This window comes from Rosa rugosa, chromosome 7, assembly GCF_958449725.1.
Source record: "Rosa rugosa chromosome 7, drRosRugo1.1, whole genome shotgun sequence".
NCBI classification, from domain to species: Eukaryota; Viridiplantae; Streptophyta; class Magnoliopsida; order Rosales; family Rosaceae; genus Rosa; species Rosa rugosa.
In genome coordinates this window covers 31,391,576-31,419,087 of record NC_084826.1, presented here as the reverse complement: position 1 = coordinate 31,419,087, position 27,512 = coordinate 31,391,576, and the positions used below count along the sequence as shown (strand labels likewise).

Here is a 27,512-nt window from a genome sequence, read left to right as displayed (position 1 = left end):
TCGGTAATTCCACTTTGGGTCAAGTCTGGGTCCGATCTTTGTCGGAAATGGAACGGCGAAGCAATTCCAATCTCTATCGAAATGGGACATCGTAGTTTGGGCAATCTGCTGGTCAGCCTTGACGTGGGACCCTAAGTCAGGTTCTGGGATGTCGGAGGAAGTTTCCGAATTCAGATCGTCGATGTAGATGAAGGTTGGGTTCCGATCAAGTATGGGTATGAGCACAACTGTTGCACATTGTTGGAATGACAGCGGCTATTGGCAGTGGTCTGGCATCGTACGCCGATCTTCCTGAGTTCTTCTGGATACGGGTATACGAGTATTTGGATCTAGGTATACCATTTTGATATTGGTATTTGAATTTCGTATTGGGCATGGTAGTTATTGGCATACTTTTTCTGGTATTGGTATGAGAACAAACAAAGTTGTTCTTCGTATGGTATAGCCGTATAGGTATGAAGAACTCCAAATTTTTTATTTTATTTTTTTGTTTTGTTTAAGAAGTACCGCTTTTACCCCTGAAAATTTAACGGAGTTTTACTGTTCTTAGGTATGAATATTGGATCGGGCTTAAATCGTCAGGTACCATTTTGATATTTTTCAAAATACAGATATGAAAATTAATAGTCTGAAAAAATTCAGACACTGTTTGGACGATTTTCCCTATATCTAATAAAATCTGCAACAACTATGAAATCATTTGTACGGGTGGCTTCAAATTCCAACTAAGAGCGATACAGCTACAAAACTAAAACTAAAAGAAAAAGAAAAAGAAAAAGAAAAAGAAAAAGAAAGAAGCCTTTGTATTTTCCCGCTTCGACCAAACCCTACTACTGGATCATTTTCCCGCCAAATTTGCTTTTGTCACAAATTGACTCTCCGTCTCTCTCACTCTTTTACTCCATTTCTGGATTAACCATATCACCACCATTCACCCTGCGCAGTCCTCATGGCGGAGGCTGCAAAGAGAGACCTCCAAACACCCAAGAGATCCTCAAAGTCCCGATCCGATCCCAAATCCTCATCGCCTTCTCTCCCTCCTCCTCCTACTCCGCTCTCCGCCACTCCTCGCCGATCCACGCGCCGCACCTCCCTACACTTCGATGCCGTCCCTCCTCCTCCTCCTACGACGACTGCACTAGTCGAAGATCCGGCAAAGAAACCAAAGAAGAAGAGGAAAACCCCCAAATCTGGAGCCGACAATTCGACGATTGACCATGTCAACACCCCCAAATCTGCTGCCCAAGGCAAGACATCGAAGCAAGAGGAGGAGGAAAAGTTTACTACAGTTGAAGCCGATTTCTCGCCGGTGTCGCCGGAGCGGTCCGAGAAGAAGAAAAGGAAGAGAGGCCATGAGAGGAAGGTGGTTACAACGCGTGGTGTGGCTAGCAAGAAGAGGCAGGTGTTTTACAAGAAGGTTGTGTATGACGGAGGTGAGTTTCAGGTTGGTGATGATGTGTATGTGAAGAGGAGAGAGGATGCGAGCTCCGACGAGGAAGTGGTTCAGGTGGAGCAATGTAGGATTTGCTTCAAGTCTGGGAAGGCTGTGATGATTGAGTGCGATGATTGTTTGGGTGGGTTCCATTTGAAATGCTTGAAGCCTCCCTTGAAGGAGGTTCCTGAAGGAGATTGGGTGTGCGGTTTTTGTGAGGCTCGAAAATTGGGCAAAGAGGTCCAGCTTCCTACTCCCCCTCAAGGGAAGAAATTGCGTAGGACATTTCGAGAGAAGCTTCTCTCAAGCGATTTGTGGGCTGCCCGCATTGAAAGGTAGATAGATGCTAATGTTGCTTTAGTTGAGTATATGATGCATCTGTTTTTTTTCTTTGGTTGTAATGTTTGTGATTTTGGGATTGTGTTTTTGGAGTCGTGCAGTATATGGAAAGAAGTTGACGGTAGCTATTGGTGTCGTGTGCGTTGGTATGTTATCCCGGAGGAGACTGCTGCTGGAAGACAAGCTCATAATCTGAGGAGGGAGATTTATCGCACAAATGATTTTGCCAACATTGAGGTAATACATGATATCTAAATTATCATTCATTGAACTAAAGCACTGCTCTTTTCATTCACAACTCCTTTTCACTTTGTATGAGCTTTGCTCTCTTTGTTATCAACTCTTAATTATAATCATTCTAAGGAGTTCTGGTTGTATATGGGTGTTGAGTGAACCATAGGTCCGCGCATTTTCAAATTCTGTGATGAAATGCATGCCTAAATGCTTCACATGGATGTTCATTGGAACTTAAAATTTCCTAGGCTAAATGGTTTTTATAATGTTATTGTCTCCCAACATTGCAAGCAAGGCCTTTTTCTGTTCTAATAAATTTTTCAATGATACGGTAACATAAGTTCATGTAATTGCTGCCAAACATTTTAAGCATTACAATTTGAGCACTCTATTTACTATTTGAGCGGTGATGGTAGTAGGACTAGAGATTCAGCCTTATCAGATTATTAAAAGTTTGAGAAAAAGGAATAAATATGAACAGTGTTTGGAGGATGATTTCTGTAATTTTGATCTATTGTCTGTTCTTAATATTATCTCTTTTTGAATCAGAAACTGTATTATAAAGAGGTTGAAAATGCTATCCCTAAGTTCACAACTTTGCTAATTCATTTTTTTTACAGATGGAATCTATTCTTCAACATTGTTTTGTGATGAACCCTAAAGAATATGCCAAAGCCAATGAAGGGGATGATGTCTTCTTATGCGAATATGAATATGATATTCACTGGTACAGTTTCAAGCGTCTTGCAGAAATTGACGATGATGAAAAGGTAAGCATATTATGAAATCACCCACACCATTGTATACATTTCCAAATGGTTTAAAGTTCACTTGAAATTTGTGTCTTATCAACCACTTGGCAGGATGATGATGATGATGATGATGCTGAGAGTGATGAAGATTGGAAACGTGGCAAAGACTCAGATTCTGATACAGAAGAAGATGTTGAGTTTGAAGAAGAGAGCACAAAGAATATACTGGCTAAACCATCTCGAGCTCATGAGTTGGCTGCAGTATGGGCACTTCTTTATTTTATATCAGGCTTGTGACTTTAGTTTGTTTTCTGCCCGAAATTAAACTAGTCGATTATGTATCTACAGAATTCACATAAGGGGCGGTTCTTTGGACTTCAAAAGATTGGAATGAAGAAAATCCCCGAGCATGTTAGATGCCATAAGCAGACTGCTCTTGAAAGAGCAAAATCAACACTTCTGTTGGCATCATTGCCTAAGTCTTTACCTTGCAGGGATAAGTATGTAAGAATCAGTGCATTGAAGGTTTTCTTTGATGTTCATTATTTTAACAGTTTAATGATGGATACCTGCTTTTATGCAGAGAAATGTTGGAGATTAGTGCATTCATCAAGGGTGCTATCTCTGATGATAAATGTCTTGGACGTTGCCTCTATATTCACGGTGTTCCTGGAACTGGAAAGGTAATGTTAGTTCTATTCTTTAAATATATAGCTACATTAGTTTAGAAAGCCTATAGATTTCATTCTTTGTACTTTTTAAGCATGAAACAACTTTTACTAATTCCCCCTTTTTTTTTCTTTTTTTTTTTGTAACTGCAGACTATGAGTGTACTGGCAGTAATGAGGAATTTGAGGTCTGAAGTTGATGCCGGAAGTATAAGACCTTACTGTTTTGTGGAGATAAATGGTCTAAAGTTGGCAGCACCTGAGAATATCTACAGGGTAAATTTGATTTACACTGATGCTCGTATGCTTATCAAGATTGATACTGTTGTTTTCCTGTAATATAGCTTATGTTTGCACAGGTTATATATGAAGCATTAAGTGGGCATCGAGTTGGTTGGAAAAAGGCTCTCCACTTGCTAAATGAGCGATTTTCCGATGGAAAGAAATTCAGCAAAGAGGATGACAAACCTTGTATTCTTCTTATTGATGAACTTGATCTTCTTGTGACCAGAAACCAATCGGTAACAATTTTTCTTCTCTAGTTGCTACCTTCTGCATTTTGTTATGTAAATATTTGTTAATAATTATTCTAGACATGTGCTGTACAACATTCTTTAATACTCTGAGTATTCTTTAAATATACAAATGTTAATGAAGTCCTCTTTTGGTTGCAGGTTCTCTACAACATTCTTGACTGGCCTACTAAGCCACACTCAAAATTAGTTGTAATAGGTATACTTTTAGTTTTCACTTGTTGGATTATGATTGCATTTTTACAGCAAGCAATGATGTTTCTTTTCTCAGATATCAGGAATAAAATTAGAAACTGTTATTGTAATAAGAATGATGCTGACTATGGTATGATGTTGACTACATCCTTAACTCTTTCTAATAAAATATATATTTCAGGCATAGCAAATACCATGGATCTTCCAGAAAAGTTGCTTCCACGTATTTCAAGTCGAATGGGAATCCAAAGGCTTTGCTTTGGCCCCTATAATTACCAGCAGCTTCAAGAGATCATTTCGAGTCGGCTTAGAGGAATTGATGCATTTGAAAAACAAGCTATAGAGTTAGCTTCAAGAAAGGTTGGTGTATTTTTTCTGTTTCATAGAAGATTCAATTTGACCCTCGATCTTTGACATTATTTAAACATGTTTCTAGGTAGCAGCTATTTCAGGAGATGCTCGTCGTGCATTGGAAATATGCAGGCGTGCAGCTGAAATCAAAGATTACCGCATAAAGAAGCTAATTTCAACTCCCAACAGTGCTTCTAAAGGTATACATGCTTCAACTATTGATCACCAGACTGACTTCTTCACAGATTGATGCTTTGAAGTAAAAAGATTTTGATTTGAAGGATCAGTATCTTTTGGTTCTCTGTCCTGTACACCCCTACACTCCATTGAAATTGTATGACCATGTTTGATAAGTTTCTACTGCTGGATAATTCTAGTTGACAGAACTAATTTTTCTTTTTCCGGTTTTATATTATCCGGTCGTGCAAGTGTATGAAGAATATGTTGCTACCAATCACATAACTGACTAATTTCATTATGACAATTTAACTTATGACTTGATAATAAGGTAGTAAAAACTACTAGTTGTCCAAAATCCAAATCCATCTTGAAGTGCAAGTGTTGCCTCTCTTATTTTTGTTGAAGAAAATAAACAAATAAATAAATAGATAAGTATTGTGCTTCTACTTGAAGTCTGCTTCTACCATTGATTACTAGAAACAATGCTAAATGAGGAAGATAAATCAAGTATGCATGCTCAAGTGGTCTATATCGACTTTACTTTCTATGGAGGCCATTTTTAGATAGAAGGCATAGATGCATTGAAGTGTGAGTATTTGTGTTCTGGAAATTACCTGCCCTTTCCGATACAACCCATACAAATTTGGCTATCTCTCCACGCTCTGACATAGCTATTTGTGACTAGTTCAGAATGCTGATACTTTGTTCTGATGTGCTGTGAGCCTGTCACTTTCCCAGCCTCACTGTACTTACCATAACTGTCTCCAAAAATCTTGACATATTTAACCCAGGAATTAGAATTATTTACTTCTTTTTTTTCTTGTATCTTGAAGTCTTGAAATAAGAATAGAAAAAAGAAAAAGAAGAAATTCTCTGTTGCCTGATTGTTATGACAAAACACTGTCATCTGTTGCAGTTCTCACAATATGTGCTTTATTTGTTGGATGTGTTATTTTCTTCTCCTGTAGCTTCAGTGCTTGTTCCTTACACGATTTATATGTTTTAACTCTGCAGAAAAAGCACTTGTTGGTATGGCAGAGGTTGAAGCAGCCATACAAGAAATGTTCCAGGCACCTCATATCCAGGCGAGTATCTGTTCTTGAAACTTCATTTATTTTAATAGTAATTATATCTTAAAAGACAGAACTAATGCTCTTCAATGAGGTATATAGCACAGTTATTGTAATAGTTTGATGAATGAGATGTAGATAGACAGGAATATATATGGGTGTCTCAAAAAGATAAAAATTGTTGCAGTTAAGAGTTGATATTCCTGGAAGCAGATAGAATTTGCTAAATCTTATATGACTACTATTCCTTGCAGGTGATGAAAACTTGTTCCAAACTGGGTAAAATCTATTTGACTGCTATGGTGTATGAACTCTATAAAACAGGAATGGGTGAAACTACTTTTGAAAAGGTGAGTTTCTTTAGCTTTTCCCTGAATGATATGTCTTATCACTCTTTTGTATGGTGCATTCAAATTCTTTTTATTTAAATTTTAGTATTTACCACAGATGGTGGTACTCATTAGGCTTGACAATTCAGATACCGGCTAATAGGATGTTTACCCCGGAAAACTGGACAACCATCAATGTGAATCACAAATGAAAACCAAATTATTTTTATTTTGGTCCACCAGTCTCTTTCTTGCATTCACTGTAGAATTCTAGCATAGGAGGTTTGGGATTGTTTGTATTCATCGAAGTTATGTTTTGCATTGCAGTTGGCAATGACAGTTTATAATCTGTGTACAAGCAATGGAGAAGCATTTCCTGGACATGATACGCTGTTAAAAGTCGGGTAAGGCGTACTATACTAAGTTCTGAGCTTATACATGTGGCGTAACATAATTTATTGACCATCTAAGAGGCTAAAACTATTTCTATGCATGTCATTTTGAAACAATGATGAAAATATGGTTTTAGTATCTTTAGTAACATGCAAAAGATTCATTGTTGATGTACCTGAAAGGTTATTTTAGGTTAGGTTCCCTTTCTATTTTATCTTCTTTAGATGGTGTATAAGGCTGCATGTGGAAATGGCTTTACTTTCATTACATCTATGATTTTCAAATGCTCTAGTGATTATACAAAAGAACTGATATCACGAGTGTCTAAATAGCTTTGTTAATTATATCCTAACATGATATGCAATTCTTTTTATCTTTTTAATTTATTTTTTGATTTTGGCAGTTGTAAGCTTGGTGAATGCAGAATTATTCTATGTGAATCAGGAGCAAAGCACAGATTGCAGAAGTTACAGCTCAACTTTCCAAGGTTTGTTCTCTATCAAGTCTTTGTAATCACCGATTAGACTCTCACCGCAGGTCATCCTTATTTTAGTGATTGTATAACAGTGGTCAAATATTATGTCATAGACAGCATCTTGCATTTTAAATATTTGTCATACTATGACCAGAATAGGTTCATCCCTCACCAAAACTGCAGCTGCCAATTTGTATTCACATTTTACTTAACCCAAGAACACAAAATTGTTGTTTGCATTTTACTTCACCCATCCATCTTACTGCACTGCCATAAAAAATATCCTTGGATTGCGATTTAATATGATTCTATCGGCTATCTTTCAGCGACGATGTAGCATTTGCACTGAAGGAAAGCAAGGAACTACCTTGGTTGGCCAAGTATCTCTGATGCTAGACTCAGCTATTTTCTATTCTTCATTTGAGGAACAGTTTTGACCCTGATTAATTGATTATTGTCATTTGTTGTATTTGTACATTGTCTTTATTTTCTTTCTAGTTATATTCAAAAAATATTTATTGTACTATGTACTTGACTGTTGTACTATGTATTTCTTCTTTCAACTCCAAAAAATTCTGAGGGAAAAACGTTGAAGCATATTTATTTGATGGGAAAGATATTACTAAATGTATCATTTGACGCTAATTCTTCTATGCATATTATTGAATGATTTTATCCAGGTTATATTAGCATAGGTTAATTGAAGTGTTGAAACGAGCACGTACAACTCTACTAGCTTTCTGATGGTAAATCTGTGCTATTTATTTACCAAGAATCCCAAATGTTGGCCCATCTTGCCAATTTCTCAAAGAGAATGACAGAATGTCTCAAGAAATCCTTGTCAACTTTCCATCTAAATCCGTTACTAATTTTACTTCCTCAGTAAAACTCTCATTATCCATAGATGCATATAAACCCCAATTTCCCAATTTACAAACATCAACTATTGTTCCTCTGGTTCTGCTTACCCAGGAAAATAATGACCTCGTTCGTCAGTCAAACTGGCCAAAACGGGTCTTATCATCTTGTCACATTATCACACACCAAGATGAAATCCAATTTTGGAACAAACGACTCAACTTGAAAAATGACCATTACCTGTCATGCTAAGAGCCTGATAATACAAATTAGCAAGGTCATTTTCAAAGGGTTCAGTTTCACAAATACGATGGTAAGACAAGGAGTGCTCTCTCCCTAGACTTTTTTGTTTGTATATAAGTAGTACAAACATATACAAACATATCAGAGAAAGGTGTCAAACAAACCAATGTCATGATGACAATCTGATAAAGACCACCAATATCAGTGAGTTGCAACAAACGCAAATTTCCAAAGTCCTATTTCCCCTCTCCCCCAAGCAACCCTTCAAGAGTAGTCATACAGTGATATGCTCTTGTCATCAGAGACACTAGCAAGTCTGCCAGGCATTCCTCCAGGTCGAAAGGCCACTCCCCAGACTTGGTCATTATGGTTGCTCATTGTCTGCACAGCTGCCTTCATGCCAATATCCCACAGCTTCACAGTTCTATCACTTGAACCAGTTGCAAGGGCTGCCCCATCTGTGCTTGCATCGACACTCAAGACCCAGCCGTTATGCCCTGACATGGACCCAACCTGGGTTTTCCCCTCAGCATCATACATGTGCACATGTTGATCGTCTGAGCCAGTGAAGAGTAACCGCGGTTCAACAGGGGAAAACACAAGAGACCTCACGGGCATGCAGTGGCCTTCCAGGTGGTGCAGGAACTTGCCGCGATCTGTGTCGAAAACAGAAACAGTTCCATCCATGGAGCCACAAGCTATGCGTCTCCCATCAGGACTCCAGGCAACTGATAGCACAAACTTCTTGCTGCTGCTTTTGTCAGCAGGCTTGGTTCCTTCTGGGCGAGGAATCGACAATGTGGCAACCACGTTCCACGTGCTGGTGTCCCAGACCTTTACTGAGGCACTGCCACCACCAGCTGCGGCTAGCATGGTACCCTGCTCACGAGCCAAAGATTAGCATCACTTTAAACTTTTGAATTCAAACAAAGGGGTATGCTGTAATACTTCAAAGGTAAAGCACATTCTTTTAGTCATAGTGTTTTGACTCGAATTTGTCAGTGTCTATTACTTCATCAGCACTTCGAGTATATTTCTTAATATTCATCGGTTAACCATACCAATTGGTCCATGAAGATGCTCCACTAACAAAATTTAAAATTAACTCGAAAACACAAGAACCAACTTGGTAATTTGAAAGTGTCTTCGAGTCGAAAGCACATACCTCCAAACTTGCTTTCAAAAACAAATGCTAGCAATTTGTAATGCTATAGAAACTAAAACCGATCTCAAACTCCAAAAGTACAAAGTGATAAATTTTTCCACTTGACATATTTGGTTTCCTTGCGTTCATATTCAAATTTACATACAAATTTACTCAGACATTCACTCAGTAAAGCAGTAAATAAACCAAAACCAAACCCAAATTAGGGCAAATCCAAAAGGCAATGATGTACCTGGGGATTGAAGCGTAATTGCCAGACTTCAGAGGGCGGCGCCTCGAAACTGGCGATGGTGGTGTTGGAGTCAACGTCGAAGATCCTAACGAAGCTATCAAGCGAAGCCGAGGCGGCGATGTAGCCGGAGGGGTGAGCCGCCACGGAAGCCACGCCGAGGCAGTGTCCGGTCATCTTTCCCCGGTTCACCAGCTCGTCCGGTTGCCATAGCCGAACGGTCTCGTCGAGTGACCCGGTTAACAACAAAGCGGGTCGGGCTTCGGTGGCCGGAACCCAGGTGACGGCCCATACCGACTCGTCGTGAGCGTCGTCGATTGATTTGAGTCCTGCGAGCTTCATCGGTGCCAAGGGTGCTCAACACTCCACTCTCTTAGGTTTTTATTCAACTCTCTGGTAAATCTTGGACTTGGACCGCATCAAAAACTCAGAGGATAAAGGCGAGCCCAGAGATTTTATGTCTCTAGACCCGGCCCAAATGATTGACTAATTTATTTTTACGGTTAAATTTAGAGGAATTTGAATCAAGGTCCAATTTTGTAGTTCAATAATTGACTAGCCTTCCTACACGCGCGATGCTCGTGCGGAAGGGCCCCGCTCGCGCGTGCGTATTGTCTTTTATTTTTTGATATGCATGTTTGAAATGTTACTCATAAGTGCAATATAATTTTTGTGTTGCATATCACCTAATAACTCTAACCCCATAAAAATATTATAAAATATTGTAAATGTCTTGCGCAATCCATCAGTAAAAAACATAAAACTTTGTACAAAAACATATGCAGAGCTTAAGAGTATTGGAATTGGTTAACTACCACAAAATAAAAACATATTTAAAGGAAAAGAAACAGAGCTTAATACATATACTGTGCATGCTTCTTTTTGTTCCACTCTTTCAAAATAAGTTTACTAAGATAAGCAGTGTTCATTTTTACTAATTTTTTTCATGCACCAACCACATGAAAATATGGAAACACATCTCCTAAAGCTTCTGTCTCAACCATTCCTACAAATAGAAATAAGGGCTAAATACTGGAAGACTAACAGATTGTACCTATTAGATCAAACTTGAAACTGCAGAGGTGTTTTTGATGAAATTAAAAGTCCAAGGACTGAATTGATTTTGGACCTAAACCATAGGGTAGTAACCAATATTTAGCCCGAGAAATAATTACACAAAGTTACAAATTGTAATATAAAAAAAATCAATCAAATATGTATGTTTCTAATCAATAAAAGTGAGAATTTGAGCCATGTGCCCTTTCTTTGTTGAGTGATTATTGAAAAAAGAATTATACTCTTGTTTTCTTGGCGATGATTTTGTTGATCTCATTATTCTTTCATTTTGATTGATTACTTGCCGTAACTCTTTAATGGACTAGAGAATGCTAGAATTCACTTTTATGCTTGTCAAAACTTTTATCAATACATGTCCTTGATTTCGGAAAGGATTAAAGGCACTTAGAATTTTACCACCATAGCCAAATAAAGCCTGTGTTCCCATTTGTGCCCGTCGTGGGACCCCCTAGTTTAACCCCTTGAACAAGGTGTTCTTTCATCACCCTCAAAATTCCTTAACCCTAGTATAGTTATATCCTTACTCTTTGTTCTAATGACTTAGTGGAGCATATTTTTGAGACTTTGCTTGGAGTTTTGGCGTCAAGGAAAATTTTTGAAGACATGAAGAAGTTCAAGTGTGGGGGTAGACTTGTCCATAAAAGAAATAGTATGTATATGCCGTGAAAAAAAAAAAAAAAAAAAAGTGAAATCGTAAAAAAAATAAAAAAGAAGAGAGAATATTATGGCAAAATAAAAAAATGTGTGTGTTATTGTTTTATGTTTATGGATTTTAGTCCCCTACACTTAGTGGATTTGGAGTTTGCTTTAAAGTGAAGGCCCATTGTTGAAAAAACTTGGTCTTTGTCCAATTCACACTTGTTCAAAAGAAGGTTAGAATGAAGCATGAGCCCAACATGATGACATTTGGCCCTTTTATAAAGCCCTTGGAGGACTTGACGTCTACAATACTTGGTGGATCTTGAAGAATGGTCTCTCTACATCAACAAGTGCTCTACTAGGTTTTTAGGATACTTTGTGATTTTCCTATCCTTTCGTTTCTTTAAACCTTAAGCCTTGGCCCCATTACAACCCTTTATAAAGACATTTTTGATCCTTAATTAAGATGGGACAACCTTTGATCTGTGGAGATGAGTTATAACTGTTGAACTTATGGCTTGGGTCCATTTGTGCATGTAATTGATATCCTTCATGAGATCTTTATGAAAAAAAATTATATATGTGCTTTCGTTTCTTATATATGTGATATCTTTGCTATTCTTTCACATATACTTGAGTGAATAAGCTTTTAAGCATAAGCCTTGAATATGAGAGAAGAAAAAGTGATATATCCATGTGAGGTTTGAATCATGACTTGTTTGAAATATGTTGAGCTCCAACTATCACCACTGTTTACCCCCCAAGTCTTACATGCTTATATGTGGATTATATTTTGTAATTAGCTCTTGAATATCAAGATGATGTGATTCTTGGTTAAGTGCTAATCTTTGTGACTTGAAAGTATGAGATTTCTGAGACAATATGTTAAAGGGCGTAGAGGTCATTGTTTGTGTCTTTGTTTGTGACGTTTCTGTCTTGGTTTTGTCTTAAGTCTTTAACGTTTCTGGGTTCTTTGTTTCCTTGTGTTTTCGTTTTCTTACTTAGTTGATTTTTGTAGGATTTTGTTTGTTTTTGTTATGTTGATTTTGCTAAGGGACTAGCAAAAGCTAAGTGTGGGAGAATTTGATAGGAGCATAAAATGCGACGTTTATAATGTTTAAACCCTATATTTTGCTAAGTTATTTCCTTTAACTCGATCAATTTAACTTAGTTAGTGTTTTACAGGTAAAATAGAGTCTCAAAGTCCAAAAATGACTAAGGAAAGCACATAGGACGTGAAAATAAAGAAATATGAAGAAATGGAAGTTCTCCCAGTTTGATTAGGAAAAGGAATCCTAGTTGGAGTAGGAGTCTGAAGCTGACTTGGATTAGGAGTTCTACTTGGACAAGGAAACCCAATTCTACTCAGATAAAGAAACCTAGTGTGACAAGGAGTCCCCATTGGATAAGGATTACTCAAGAAGGTTCCGGAAGAGTGTAGAAGCATCTCAGAAAAGAAGTTTGTATTCAACTAGGAAACCGGATTGCATATGGATTTCAACCTGCACTAGGAGTCCTTAGGAAGCTAGAAGACGACATGGAAGACTCAAGAAGCGTCTAGAACGTCCCATGAAGGTCACATGTCGTGCATACAAAGAAGAATACATATAGGATTTGGTTTTTGGAAGAAAAATGGAGTTGGAATCCGAAATGGAAAAGGATTGGAAATTGCCGTGAATTTTATGAAGCTTCTACATAGTTCTTGACGTCAAACTTTTACAAAGGCAAAGAGGACACGGATTGGGGGTTATGACGCCACTTTGATGATGTGGAATTATTTTATTGGTCAAGGGATGTGTCAACCAATCAGAAAATTAGAAGGAAATCCCGAATCAACACGAACTAAGAGAATCATGTTGGGAACAAATTGGGAGAGCCTTGGACGTCCTTCTATATATACTTAATGTCTTTGACGTTCCAAAGTGACAATCTTTCTCCACAAATTCGGTTCTCACTTGTGTGCTCTTGAGTTTTCAGGTTTTTCACATCTTCAAGTTCCTAGCCTTGCCATCCTTCATCCTTGCAGTGAATTCCACCTTGTTCCACCACCTTGGAGCTGCTTTGGATCTTTGGGACGTGACTAAGGGTTGTTCATACCATCTTCCATATGTTTTCTTCACGGTTTAGTGTTCTTTTAGATAGAAATTCTGCTTTTGATTTCTTTTGTGTAAAACTGAAACTATGAGTGTACAATATGATTTTTGGATGCAATTTTGATGTTCTTTTCAATGTTTGATGTGTTTATGTGTTCTTGATCTTGATTAGTTGCCGAAATATGGAATAATAATCTGATTTTATGCGAAACACATGTTAACTATTCTCTTGGTTGCAAACATAGGAATACTTGCATGTAATTGAGCTAGTAATTAGGTTTTATGCTTTGTAAACCCTAATTTGAATAAGTAGTAAAGGCTTGCTTTGAGTCGAAATCAGATTATGCATGTAATGAATTGACTTGCTTTGAGTGCTTGGATTACATGTTTATCAATTCTTTCTTGAACTTAATGATTTGAAAACGGATTTTCAACGCAGTTGCTTTGATTGTGTGATGTCTACTTTTAGAAATAGATTGTCTTGGTGCTTTGCTAATTCAATTGAGTAAAGAAATAAAGTTAAAAGGGACATTGGTTGCTTTGATCTATGTTTCTTGGTTGATATTGTTCCATGGTGACTAATAAAGATTAAAGATTGCATGAATGGATTGATCTTGAATTGTTCTTGATGAATTGTTTTTCAAAAGTTCTTCTTTTCCCACTTATGTAAATAAAAACGTTTTCTTTATTTTATGTTTTCTGAAAATTTATATTTTGATCTTCAAAACTCCCCTTGTTCTTGCGTTTTCTTGTTCTTGTACATGTGTAAATTGGTTTTAGATTTTCAGGAAGCATGTAAACGTAAATAATAGTTAATATAATCTGAAAATAATATAAAGAAATCGTAAAATATAGCTTAGGAATTAATCTTTTGCCGAAAATTAACTTGGTGTTTTGTAGGAGTTGTTTTGGTGGTTTTTAGGAATGTGTTTTGTGTTTTTTAGGGATTTTTGTTGGTGGTTTTTAGGGATTTTGTTTCCTACTTGTTTTAGGATTCCTAATTAGTGTAGAAGTAGTAATCCTTGTTGTATATGGATTCCTAATGTGACTATGACTTGTAAAATGTATATAAGTAGGAGTAGCATTTAGAATTGTATTTCTCTCTTTAATTCGAATTGTATGCCTATATATACTTGTTATTTCGTTGCTTTCTTATTCCTTGCTCTCTAATTTCGTGTTAAATGTATGTCTTTCTCTCTAACTTTTGTTTGTTTCGAATTATGTGTGTAAATTACTTGTGATTTTCGTGTGAATTTGTATGTGGTTTCTAATAAATTTTGTGTGATGTATATTCTTTATCTCTTGATTTCGTTTATTTTATGTTGTACCCTCAATCCCCGGTTTGAACGTTCCCTGCTTATTCTATACATTGTTTTTCTTTTCAGGGTTTAAATTGGCACTCGTTCTAAATGTATCAATTTTTGGCGCCGTTGCCGGGAATTGATTGAAAAATCTTCATGTGATGAAAATGCCACTAAGGTATGATTTTGGTAAGGGATCATGAATTGACTTGTATGAGCCAAAGTTTAAAATAAGTAAGGGTTTCCTCTTCGAATTACTTTATAGTTTTCACAGTCCGAAAATTTAAGGTGGCGTTCGGTAAAGTTTTCAAGTCATCTTTTTCATTTTATAAAATGAAAATGGCTTGAAAATGCGTTCGTTGGTCTGTTTTCAAAAATACAGAAAATAAAAATTAAAAATGATTTTTTATTTTATTCGTAAAACAGGAAAACGACAAATAGACGTTTTCACCTTTTCATTCTCATAGTTCAGAAAACACGGAGATATATGTATACATTTTCATTGTTTTTTGTATTTTCATACAGTAGTACCGGACGCGTTTTTGCTGTTCTCGTTTTTGAAAATTGTTTTCGGAATAAACTACCGGACACATTTTCGGATCTCAAAAATCCAATCTTGTTTTCTCGTTTTCATTTTCAAAATTGGTTTTTGAAAAATCATTTTTAAAAACGTTACCAGACAGGTTTTGAAATCTGATTAATGTCTGAATTCACAGCGAATGAAAGATTTTCGTAAGTTTCGATTCTTTGGAAATCTTATTGCCACAATGTGCGGCGAAGTTAAGCAATGCTATGATGTATGGAGGCACATGGACAAGTATACCAACATGAACCCAAGAGATAGGTCCGTGTACAAGATGGCAAAGTCAGCCTATGAGTATATTCTACAACTAAAAAAGGGTGAAATTGGTATGTTCATCGGTTCGGTCGAACAAGGGGTAAGTTTAACAAATCTAAAGTAATTAAATTAATTTGTCTTTTACTTCTTCTTGTTAATTGTTTTTTTTTTATTGTGTTTTGTTGTTATGTTTGGGAAGAGTGAAAGCATGCTGTTGTTGATTTTATGCCAAATGAGATTGGAAAGTTTGTTTTTTTCTTTGTTTTTAATTTTGCTTTACTAGATATGAGAGATGACAAATTTAAATTCCTAATCTAAATTTTTAATTGGAAATTGAAAATTAGGGTCGACTACTTTTGCTAAGGTTATGAGTGAATTGAAGATGAATCAGGACGGTCACTTATCGAATGTTGTAAAGGAGATGTTAACTGATCTTGGCGAGGGTGTAGTTGATTGTGTACAATCTGGGAGAGGTTTTGGTGTCCTTGATCCAAGTGTGTTGGCCATTCGTGGGTCCAGCCTTGTGATTTCTCACTTTTTTTTTTTTTTTTGGCTCCGATGCAGTTATCCCTAATACAACAGTACAAAAATCTTCTCAGATTTTTTTAAACTGTTGAATTTAGAGGTTATGAATGCGAAGCTGATGACTTTTCCTCTGAAATTGAATACCAACGTAGGTATCCTTAATGTGATCGAATCTGTTGAACCGGAACCGTTCGTGTACATTGTTGTAAATTGCAGTTTTGAATGCCTTAACGATCATCAATTTGGCTGAAATTTTGCAGAGATGATCTATACATTAGGACCTAAAAACTGAACGGTTAAAATGTGTATGTGTGATCAAAAAGTAGGAAAAAAACTGGAAATCCGTTCCTAAGCTTAGGAACGAACGTCCGTTCATGAGACGAACTATATATATATATGCACCTTCTCTTACATCGTAATGATTTGTTTCTCTTTGTTTGATTTTCAATTGTATAACAACAATTGTATATATACTGTTGATTGCTTGTATTTGATTGTTTACAAGTTCAATTTGATTAAGTTTGTAAGTCCAAGATTTGTTATAGCTGTCCAGATTTTATCTTACCACTATTTTGCTTTTATATTTCTTCATAGTGAGATATTCATCTCTGGCAGGTATATTGTGGATGTGAGTCACTATGGCCATCAGTTGGCGAAAACAACATCTGGGTTGTTCGTGAGAAGGTTGGTGTTCAAGCAGGAAACAAATAGGGACCAATTCTTCAATGCAGCAAAGAAGGTCAAACGTTTCCCCAAATTATTCTACGACAGAGGAAAGCTTCTACAAAAATACGAATGTTTGAAGCATATGCGATACATGCGAGTAAATGACAAGCTTCTTTTTGTAGCAAAGCCTTCAAAGAACTTTGTGGAAGCTTTAGAGACCATTTTTGTCACTTCTACTACTAATTTCCCTATGCATCTGCTTACTTGGTGATTAAATTTCTGTATTTACATTTTTTGAAAAAGAGGGTATGTTCTTTATACACAGATTGCAAAAGTTTTTAGAAGATTAAAACAACCAAGTAAAAGGCGAATCCATGCTCTGTTATCAGTCTTTTTAGCATTACCGTATACTACTATGTGCTTGCGTTGAGATGTGCACAGCTTCAATCACATTATATATTTTGATAACAGCAGATTCTTATATTTTGAGAGCAGCAGATTCTCAAAATCATAGAAAATGACTATAATGCGTGCTCTGTACCAATTTGGAAAGAAAAATCTAATTTGAAGGGTGGCATCTTAGCTTCATAGCTGTTAAGGTTATCAAGACATTATGAGGCGCTAATGTCTCACTGCAATGCAGCAATTGTGTCAAATTTTTTTGAAAATCAAATTTGCGAAAAACAAACCTAGACCAATATGCTTAACATCTCAGGTGATGCAACATGAAAATTAAATTCTAAATTTCTTTTAACATCAGGTTAGTAGCTCTGGCAAAATCTGCTCAACTCTCCCAATTAACAATTAATAACTTAGTAACAAAATAAGCCATCCCAAAACAGGCTTCCAGCTTGGATAAACTTAAATGTACAAACTTCTATGAAATCAATAGAACAAAATTATTGCTTGGTGCTGTAATCACTACACACACATATCTCCTTGCATAAGAAACAATAAGCCAGTATTTAATAATCCCGTATTAAACCACATGTACAATCATAGTCCCCCTAAATTAATCAAGGTTTGAGGGCAGCCGCACCAGCCTCATTTTCAAAAAAAAAATAAAAAATTAATTCGGACTAAAAACCTTTCACAATCTTCACAATAAGGGATGAATGAAACGAATATGCCACATTGTCTAAACCACATTGATCTTTCACAATAGGGTTCTTATGTAGTCATCATATAACATCAATGTCATCAACATCAAGTCAGTCATTAGATTCTTTGGTCTCTGAGTTACAGGAACTTATCTGCGGAGACCCAGCATGTCTGATTTCAATAGAGTTGATGTCCTTATCTGAATCAGGAGAACTTCTTCTTAGCTGAACCCAGTCTTTTGTTTTTGGCTGAAGGGTCAGAGCTGAAGAGTCAGAGACATGTAACCTAATAAATGCAGTAGCTAAATCCTGCAAAATAAATGACCAAATAAAGCTCCAATAATGCTGCAATCATTACTGAAAAGAATATACAAAGATTTTGACATCAGTTTACCTTAACATGACCGAGTTGTGTTAATTGTATTCCCGAGTATGGAACTGGAATTGGGCAGGCAGCTTTCAACCAGTGGAAGAACCACTCTTCAATAGGATTGTAGTTCAATGGTCCAAAGATGTAGACTGGCCTTATAGAAGTTCAATTTACACCCCTTGATTCGAGCAAGCAGACATGGAATGATGTAAAGATTAACAATATAGTGTTTGAAGTTAATTTCATTTTATGCATTTCTTTCATCTTTTGAAAATGGGTTTTCGTATCCAATTCCTACGAAATTGCAACTGCCTTAGAATCGGATCAAAACAAACTGCTAAATCCCCTAATTAACCATCTCTGTCCAGATTCATTGTATTTTGTAATTGCTTGATCTTAGCTTCCTCTTCATTATGTAATTGCCTAGATTAAAGATCTAATTAGCTAACTCATTGTAATTGCTTAGACTAAGGATCTAGATAGCTTAGACAGAGGATCTAGATAGCTGTAATTTAGTAATCCTTTGTGTATATAATGCTTTCCTCACAATGAGAAGAATACACAGCAAATTCTATAAATCCTTTTATGGTATCAGAGCAGAGATCCTCCTCTGGCTCTAGCTCTTCTCCTTTTTTTTCTTGCAATCGTCATACTGCTGATTGTTCAACCTCTTCCTCTTCCTCAATCCCCACAAATTCTTAGCCTTAGCCTAGTGCTTTCATCCTTTTACAAACAATAAGCTTCAAGTTAGAGAACAACTCAGTTTGTTCTCCTAAACTTTTGACATATAATGTATCTAAATTATTACTGAATTACCAAAGAAATTACCATCAAGGTGGTTTATTCGTGAGTAGCTTGTTTCTAGAAACCCCATCACTCATATCAAAGCGGTTGACCATTCTTCCCAAGCATCACGGAAACGGCCTATCAACGTTGTGCCATGCATCCCCTTCACATCATCCCCAGTGTCATAATAATCCCGGTACAGAACCACTTTCAATTCTTTGATTTGTTAAAGCAATAAAACAAATCTGTAGTGAAAGAACTAACAAAAGCATTGACAAAAACGACAGCCTTCTACCTTAGCAAAGCAGACAACAAAACAAAAAATTTGAAGCTACTAAGTTCATCATGATTAATAATTAGAGAAAGAGAAGCAAGACTTTTATTCTATTTCACCCAAAACCAGCACAAACCAGCAAGCTTAAACTTACCCACTTTAAGTTGACCTTTAAGATGTAACTGAATTAGATCAGTATCCAACTGTGAATCAGATAAAATTATCATAAACTGTATTAAAAGATAAAAAATGGATGAGTTCACAACTATATACTGGACAAAAAAACTGATCCAGGCAAAACCAAACATAGTAGCACGTACCCGAAATTCAAGGAGTGCAATGCCTAAGGTAGAAGGGTCCTGCTAGAGGAGGAGTCCAAGCTGTGCCTCTACAGCTACTCCCATTGTGCCTGTGCCTGTGGGGCACTGCTGGCTACTGTTTTCTCCTTCTCCTTCACCTATACTTCATAGATGCATACACATGGCTCAAGTAGCTAACCTAGAATATTAGAATGGAATTAAAGAAAATCAATTTTTAATTTTCATATTACCTGTTGACGTATACCTTTTTTTGTCAGCAAATTATTTTGCTCCTGCAACGCCTTATCCTGTCATAGAAAACAAATTCAATCCACCATATATTCAAAATCATATTTATGTATAGAGAAATTAAATGTCTTTTCTTACCTTCTTCTGAAACGCTGAATGGAACCACCATAAAGTATCACCTCCACCGTAAGTCCTTCAGTGAGCAGATCACGCACTGACAATAATGTGATCAAACAAAAAATCATAATCCAATTAATTTTGCTCTTAAACTGACAAAACAAAACCTTATATAATATATATTAGTTATGTATAATATATACATATGATTCAATCTAGCTACACTAAACAAAACTTTCTGGTGTATTGACTGGGGTTTTACATACCTTGGAATTCTTCTGATTGTCGTGTACTTAACTGGAGTTTCATCTTCTGGGTGACAGAAGATCAAATTTTTTGCCTAATTCCAAAACAACAGGTGATGGTTACATGAGGCCAAAAGGGTTGCTTGGAAAGAATATAGTAAAAAATGAAGCCTGCATCTTTATAAGGAAAGGAAGAACAAAGAAGGACTTGGCCAAAATTAATGAACAACTAAAGTTTCTGAAGTGCTTACCAAAATGTGGCCAATGATATTATTTAGATTTCCTGAATATATTGGTATACGACTGTGACCTCTGCTCATTATTGAACCCAGTGTATTCCTAAGGACAGATATAAAAATTATACATCAATGAGCTACAGTTGAACATAAGTAAATACCATGTACGGATTGGAGTGATAAATATCTACAGGTGAAGTTTGGAGTTTATGTCAAGGGCAAAATTTTCTGACATTGGAGTCAAAACATCTTCAGCAGTTTTCCGCGTCAAATCCAAAGCACCACCAATAGTCGTAGTTACATGATGTGGCAACTCTCCACCTTTCCCTGCCTAAGGATGAATAACAGAATGTTATATAAAAACTAACAATTGATCAATTTCAACTACCACAGAAGATATGCAAAGTAATCGCATTTTGTAAGAACCAAACCTCATTCGCATGCAGATCCACCAATGTTTTTAGCTCTGCTCGTCTAAGGAGCGCATAATGCCCTTCTCCAACGAGACAACTCAACAGCAGATCCATCAATTTTCAGCTGTTGTTTATAGCATTCTGTATCTATGTAATTGGCTTCAAGATCTAAATAACAATGAATTGAAGCTCAAAAGATCAGAGCTGCAGAATCAAAAACCAAAAAATGAAAACCATAACAAAAGTGGCCAACAGAAAGAATAGTTAGACCAAGTACAATATGACAGCAATCTTGTACACAAAAGAAAAAGAGATCAACTTTGTCATGAAAGCTAAAGAACTGCTGCCACCTAAATAAAACATTACAAACGAATAAACGCAATTTAACAAACAGAAAGAATAGTAGCTCATGTCAAGTCAAGTATGTGTGATGAACTCCACAATATCATAAAATAAATCCCCTTGAACATATCATATCCCAGGTGCGTACCTCAATATCTCTGTAAAACCTCCACCCCAGCTTTGAGCTTTGCATGTTCCGAGTCCCTATACAACATTAAAATGACAAAATAAGTAATTCAGTAATATAAAAACACCTTAGGAAGATTACATTCCCTTTGAGGGGATAATCAGGAGAGTGTGCATGGCAATGATATTCAGTCTTATTATATGAAATCTCTACCAATGTCCTTTCACTTGGCAACAAATGAACATTGGAATAGAATATGTGCAGTAATAACATGCAATTGTAATTCTCAGTGATAGTTTTGCTGACTGTCTTAAGACATACCCCATTTTGAAGTTTGTCTTCAACTGCAATAGCACCAAGAAGAATCAAGTTCCTCTCTATCTTCTCAGCCACTTCCTTGACAGCTTCCTCCCGATACGAACTAACCAAGTTCTTGGCCTCAGTATATTCTTTGTTAATTCAAAATACTCTTCTTCATCAAGTTCATTTTCAATTTGACATACGTATACTTTATCACTACTACCACCTTATCTCTGACTACTTAACCATTACTTTCATCCATCATCAGTTACTGCTTCATCCTGCAGGGAAATAGCAGCTTCTGATATTTTCTGAGCCTTTTCTTCAAACATGGTACTATTACAACATGCAACTTCCAATTCTTTCATGGCATTTCCATGTTAGATTCTATTATAAAGCCTTCAATTCCAGAACAACAACAATCTAAGAGATTCCAATAACTGCCCCATCGATACAACATACAGTTGAATAGAGAAGTAAGGGATTATCAGATTTCTAACCTTTCACCATTTTGTACAAAAATTAAAATCCATATTGCAACAAAGGTAAAAGAAGATGTATATTAGTCGTGTGTGAAAAGGTTCAATATATATATATATATATATATTAATGAACGAACTTAATTTTAGGAAAAAATTTCTGGTACTGACATTAATTCTTTATTATTTTTTTACAGGGGTTTTTAATCATTAGGTGAGAATTGTAAAGGGTCTTAGGAAGCTAAACATACCCAATAGCACAGAAAGAGATGTAAAAGGTAAATAACAATCTAACATATCTGATTGAAAATAAGAATATTTTCAATCTGAGAGAATTAAAAACTCAGAACAAAGCAACAGCAGCAAAAAACAGAAGCCTTTTTCTTTTTAAGGTAAGATCTGAAAAAGCCAAAGAAAACAACAATGAGATTCACAACATATTTATTCAGACTCAAAGGGAGAAATGGTATTATTTTTCCATGAGGTATATTTTTGAAAGCATCTTTAAGCATAGGAACTTGCTGACATTTGAACAAAGCAACAGCAGCAAAAAACATATCATTCTCCAAGCAATGAGTCAGCATAAAAAGCTCGAAGTTCTTAAAAATGAGATGGTCAGGTAACTGCCTAAAAAGCAGCCTATCAATTACCTAGGTATCTATACATACTATGGAATTGCCTGCGTTCTTTTGCCGTTTAATGTTAGTTGAATTCATATTTTGAACTTTGATTCTCTCGATATTTCATAATATTTACAAATGACTGAACTGTTGTTAGAGATAAGCAGTAACCCTTAAGATCTGTGGTGTTGAATCCTCCCTTCTCAATTATAAAAGATGGACAGCAAGATCATACAGAAGAAGGGAAAAAAAAGAAGAAGAATAATTCGTATATGTACCATGTTTCTATTCTTCTATTGGTATAACAGAGTGGAAATTAGTGTTTTGGATACCATTAATTTTAATATTTTCAATTGAGCATAAGAAGATTTTAACCTGCATTAAAAAAATTAAAAAAAAAAGAGAAGAAAATCTCTCTGAACTTTGTAGTATAGACAGGCGAGGTTAGAGAAGAACAAAAAATCAAACAGCATAAAGAGCCAAAACAACATCCACGTAAGTGCCAATTTTAACCATGGCAATTTAGAAGGAATACTTGTTTTCTCAACAATGCATTATTGTGCTTATTTGCTTTTGCAGGTTTCACTGGACTTACAGCATATAGTAATTTTTTTCAAAGTATGCAGACTAGGGGGGGGGGGGGGGGGGGGAAGTATTTATCCCTGCAACTTCTGATCAGTTGGGAATTTGGTCGGATAATATGCTAAGGTTTCCGGTTCCTACGTTGGTAGATGTGCAGTAAGAAGTGGACTACCTCAACTGAATTTAAACCCGTTACAGGTAGCAATGCATTCAAGGACAAAGAAGAGCTTGATTTAAAGTCAGCTCTCCGAAGGTAAATCCCAACTTTAATACTCATCAAGGGTACTTTCCTGATGGGATTAACATCTAATTTGACAATGTGAGGGCTGAAATGCTAGAAGCTGCAGTTGTTAACATGAACACCTTTGGCCGAGTTTAGGGTAAAGCTGTGCTCAACCACATATTCAACTAGTGCTCACATTCAATAGACTACTTAATATTCATAGAAGCTAAGTTAAATGAAGTCAAAGCATATAGAAGTTGCGGTCCCAGAACTATACCTGCTCTCAACTCAGTCTAGTTAGCAATAATATGATCCTCTGAGTGATTACCCCAACCCAATGCAAAATCTCATTCACTCTAGTGCTTTTGAAAACCCAGTAGTTACAATGCTGTCAGCTGGTGTACCACAAAAAACTCACCCGAAGCTGCATCATAAACCAATTATAAAAGAGCAGATATTTCAGAGTTTGAAGTTCACTGTTTTATTCACTGAACAAATATATTTTAAGCTAAAAGTGAAATCACCAGAATACCATGTAGTCCAGCTGCAATTAAACTAAGGCATTGTTACAATGACAATCATATAATTTAGAACATGCACCACCTCTAGCAAATTCTCATGTTTATTTCTTCCAAATTCACATCAAGTGCTGTTCACTTTTTCTTCATTTGTAAGCTTATTCACATTCACAGAAATACAAAGAAAGAAAGAAAAGTCGACAGATTCAAATACAAAGCCACATGAAGAGAAAGAACTAATCAGCAGGCATTCTCCTTTTTTTTTTTTGGGGCATCGATTCAACCATAATAAAGCGTAAACCATTGTGACATCAAATCACATTTAGCTGCTGATCTTTTCTACTTATACTTTAAACCTCTTATATCCAGAACCACACAAAACTTGTAACCTAGGAATCGACTAATCAAAACTAAAAAAAAAAAAAAAAACTCTACACACAGATTTAGGATGTCAAATTTGAAATATGCAAAAGCTGAAAACTTGTTAAAAGAACACCTTATGCACAGAAGCCATAATTCAAAAAAAAAGAATAAGACTACATTTTTAAATAAGCTACTTCAGAATCACAAGATTACAATGATTAAATATTAGGATGCTCAGGCTCATTCAGAAAAGAGCAAACAACCCTTGTTCACACTTTTAAATTTGTTAAGAATTTTGTGTTCACTTCTGGTTTTGTCCAAATAAATCAGTAATATAATGCAAGTAAACATCATATGATCATGACATACATACCACACATATATGCAGGACACTGTTTCAGATCTTGTTTCTGGAGGCAACTTCCTTGAAAGCTTGACCTGCATGGAATAAGTAAAGTAAAGAAAGGCTGACAAATGCATGGAATCCAGAATGACAAAGGGTCAGGATTTGCGATGGTATTTTTCAAAACAACAGGACTTTAGCATGATAGGTCTATACATTTAAATTTCTCTGCCAGCTAGAGATGGTAGCTGATCAAAATTTATTTCCTCACATAGAAAATTGTCCCTACAATTTAAGTCTAAGCACTTCACCAAAGTGTAGATTACTATTGCTGTGTGAGGAAATAAATGCATATAGATTTTGAACAATATCTTTGTTATTGTTCATACAGATGTACATTTGCTTTACCTGTTCTACATATCTTTCCTGATTAGAGAATCCAATGCTCTCTAATGAAGCAACTACAGTAGTACAGAAATGAAATTGTTTGTTTATGTTTCAATTGTTAAATTTCCATGACTACACTATATATAGTTGACCTGAGCAAAATAAAACAAACACACACAAGTTTCAAAACAATGAGGTCGGAGAGAGCAAGACCTGAATGTTAACTCCAAAATCAAGTCTCCTCGCTACTTGACCAAAATCCTTTAGAGCTGAAGAGGATGGATAAACCACGCAAATCAAGTCTCTTGGCTGCTTTTATCTCTGACGATCGATTTTTAAACAGTTACTTTTGATCATCAGAACGGAACTGTACGCTCTCTCTCTCTCTCTCAACTACCAAAATGGATGCGGTGGCAACCAAAGAACTGAGCAGATGGCGCGACGGAGACAACACAACAATCAGGGCAATCGAGTAAAACTCTGCACATGCAGCGGTAAAGTCGTCACTACACTATTCATAAGGGCATTTTTGTTTGTGAGGTTGGAACTTTTTCACCCCATAAATTTTAGGGGAAATGCTCATTTACCCAATTTTAGCTTAAAATTTGCCCACTTGCTCCACTAACAGTTTTTTAACCCCATTTACCCAAAACACTCTAAGGGATTATTTCCCCTTTACCCAATTAATTCTTTTTTTATTCTTTTTATTTATTTTTGGGACTTTTTTGCCCTCTCCTTCTTTCTCACTTAGAGGGAGAAATCATCCTCCACCTTGCCGGACTTCGGTGACCAGTGGCCGGCCGCCGACTCCGGTGACCGGAATCCGGCGGCCGGTGACCGGAATCTGGAATCCGGCTACCGGACTGGTGTCGGGATTCCGGTGTCTGAATTTATTGGCTCCTAATAATACCTAGTAACCATATTATTGCCCCCCAGTAATGTTATTATTGCCCCCCAATACTCATATTATTGTCTCCCAAAATAATATTGTTGCCTCCAATAATCATATTATTTCCGTCCAGTGAATTGTATAAACTCCCAAAACCAAAATGAATACACTACAGGCACAATTGATCATATTATTGCCCCCCAGTAATCATATTATTACCCCCCCCCCCCCAATACTCATATAATTGCCTCTCAATAATCATATTATTTCCATCCAACGAATTGTATAAACTCCCAAAACCAAAATGAATACACTACAGACACAATTGATCATATTATTGCCCCCCAGTAATCATATTATTGCCCCCCAATACTCATATTATTGCCTTCCAATACTCTTACTTTTATACGTTATCAGCCAATAGCCAAGAAAAAAAACTCTAGTTTACTAGTTTCCGTCAAAAAAAAAAAAAAAAAACCGTAAGAAGGAAAAAATTTCTTCTTTTCTACCGCCATCCAAAAAAAAAAAATTGTTTTGGCCGCCGGCCTCACCGCACCCAGCCAAGAGAAATTGGTCTCCACACCCAACAGCAGGGCCAGAGCAACCACGACTCCTCTGCACCGTTGCCGCACCCAGATCGGATTCGTCAGCCCCCCACCGTCGCAGCACCCAGATCGGCGACGACGTAGCAGCCCACCCCCCACCTCGCTGCCCAGCCCCCGGCCCCCCACCGTCGTAGGAGCTTGATCTCCATAGCCGCTTGGTTCTATTCTTCAATCAAACCGGACTCGAGGACGCCGATTTTCGAGGCTGACGGTGGTCGCTGAGTCGTCTCAGCCGGGAAGGAAGAGAGAGAGAGAGAGAGAGACTGGAGGTGGAGATCGAGGGGAGAGAGAGAGAGAGACTGATAGGAGAGGGATGAGTTTTAATTTAATTAATAGGGGCTAAAATGTCAATAGATGTTAGATTGGGTAAATGGGGTTAAATAACTCTTAGTGGAGTAAGTGGGCAATTTTTAAACTGAAATTGGGTAAGTGGTCACAGCCCCTAAATTTTAAATATACACCTCTAACTACTTCATACACATCCATAATATGGATAATTTATATTTTAAATCAGATTTTATTGGTAGGTTGAGTGACCAAAACAGACATTTATGTATTAGAATGTTAAAAAAAAAAGTCATATTTCCTTATACTATTCTTTACAGTTAGAGAAACACATCCAAAAAAAATTTAAAAAAACCTAATTGACCTAGCGTGCTCTGCTAGGGTTTCTTTCTAGATTTCTAGGAAGCAAGTACCAATCCACCATGGATATGGAAATTCTCAGTTGGAATTGCAGAGGAATTTGCAACGACAATACTGCTAGGGCTTTGAAGGATCTGATTGCTCAAAACAGGCCTCAAATCGTCTTCCTATGTGAAACAAAAATCAGTCAGATGGCTGATTTCTCTGCTCTCCATCGTGTGCTAGGCTTCGCTCATTGCCAAGAGGTTTTGAGCGACGGGCAATCCGGTGGTTTGGGGATGTTTTGGAGTGAGGAGGTGAAGGTGCAGGTTGGTACTTCCTCTCAGCACCATATCGACATTGAAATTGATGGCGGGGTTGGTAACCCCAGATGGCGTCTTACGGGGTTCTATGGTTATGCCAGAACGTCGGAGCG

The 27,512-nt window shown here is 36.7% G+C and overlaps 2 protein-coding genes, 1 long non-coding RNA gene and 1 other non-coding gene across 21 annotated transcripts; 2 read left to right on the top strand and 2 right to left on the bottom strand.

The window, feature by feature from the left end:
- Positions 1 to 909: 909 nt before the first annotated feature.
- Positions 910 to 7,589, top strand: LOC133721611 (origin of replication complex subunit 1A-like). Its single transcript, XM_062148271.1, has 16 exons — positions 910 to 1,767; positions 1,873 to 2,008; positions 2,626 to 2,775; positions 2,869 to 3,018; positions 3,106 to 3,257; positions 3,341 to 3,440; positions 3,579 to 3,701; positions 3,785 to 3,946; positions 4,100 to 4,157; positions 4,335 to 4,513; positions 4,590 to 4,704; positions 5,699 to 5,769; positions 6,009 to 6,104; positions 6,411 to 6,487; positions 6,880 to 6,963; positions 7,278 to 7,589. Exons 1-16 carry the CDS (start codon positions 950 to 952, stop codon positions 7,339 to 7,341), a joined length of 2,535 nt encoding a protein of 844 aa, XP_062004255.1. The 5' UTR covers positions 910 to 949; the 3' UTR covers positions 7,342 to 7,589.
- Positions 2,683 to 2,760, top strand: LOC133723997 (small nucleolar RNA snoR28). The gene has a single exon (XR_009853416.1). It is a non-coding gene; the product is annotated as a small nucleolar RNA snoR28 (small nucleolar RNA).
- Positions 7,590 to 8,123: 534 nt separating the features above from the next.
- LOC133720817 (WD repeat-containing protein VIP3-like) lies at positions 8,124 to 9,856 on the bottom strand. Its single transcript, XM_062147291.1, has 2 exons — positions 9,450 to 9,856; positions 8,124 to 8,931 (listed from the first exon to the last, which is right to left on the bottom strand). Exons 1-2 carry the CDS (start codon positions 9,786 to 9,788, stop codon positions 8,317 to 8,319), a joined length of 954 nt encoding a protein of 317 aa, XP_062003275.1. The 5' UTR covers positions 9,789 to 9,856; the 3' UTR covers positions 8,124 to 8,316.
- Positions 9,857 to 17,440: 7,584 nt separating this feature from the next.
- LOC133721712 (uncharacterized) lies at positions 17,441 to 25,437 on the bottom strand. 18 transcript variants are annotated; one of them, XR_009852322.1, is made up of 15 exons: positions 25,172 to 25,437; positions 24,602 to 24,666; positions 23,625 to 23,771; positions 21,465 to 21,724; positions 21,165 to 21,220; positions 20,693 to 20,878; positions 20,453 to 20,592; positions 20,277 to 20,364; positions 20,047 to 20,120; positions 19,802 to 19,877; positions 19,680 to 19,722; positions 19,270 to 19,572; positions 18,884 to 19,004; positions 18,080 to 18,778; positions 17,441 to 17,994 (listed from the first exon to the last, which is right to left on the bottom strand). It is a non-coding gene; the product is annotated as an uncharacterized LOC133721712 (long non-coding RNA). The 18 variants fall into 18 exon arrangements; XR_009852318.1 differs by having other exon boundaries at positions 17,443 to 17,994; positions 18,080 to 19,004; positions 19,270 to 19,345; positions 19,436 to 19,572; positions 25,172 to 25,436; XR_009852319.1 differs by having other exon boundaries at positions 17,443 to 17,994; positions 18,080 to 19,004; positions 19,270 to 19,318; positions 19,436 to 19,572; positions 25,172 to 25,436.
- Positions 25,438 to 27,512: the final 2,075 nt, after the last annotated feature.

Bases quoted from the DNA above. Each gene is read 5' to 3' on its own strand.
- LOC133721611 (XM_062148271.1), top strand. From the start codon at position 950: ATGGCGGAGGCTGCAAAGAGAGACCTCCAAACACCCAAGAGATCCTCA. The intron at 3,441-3,578 runs GTAATGTTAGTT...TTGTAACTGCAG, and splicing joins GTGTTCCTGGAACTGGAAAG to ACTATGAGTGTACTGGCAGT. The intron at 6,488-6,879 runs GTAAGGCGTACT...TGATTTTGGCAG, and splicing joins GATACGCTGTTAAAAGTCGG to TTGTAAGCTTGGTGAATGCA.
- LOC133720817 (XM_062147291.1), bottom strand. From the start codon at position 9,788: ATGAAGCTCGCAGGACTCAAATCAATCGACGACGCTCACGACGAGTCG. The intron at 8,932-9,449 runs GTACATCATTGC...GCTCGTGAGCAG, and splicing joins AATTACGCTTCAATCCCCAG to GGTACCATGCTAGCCGCAGC.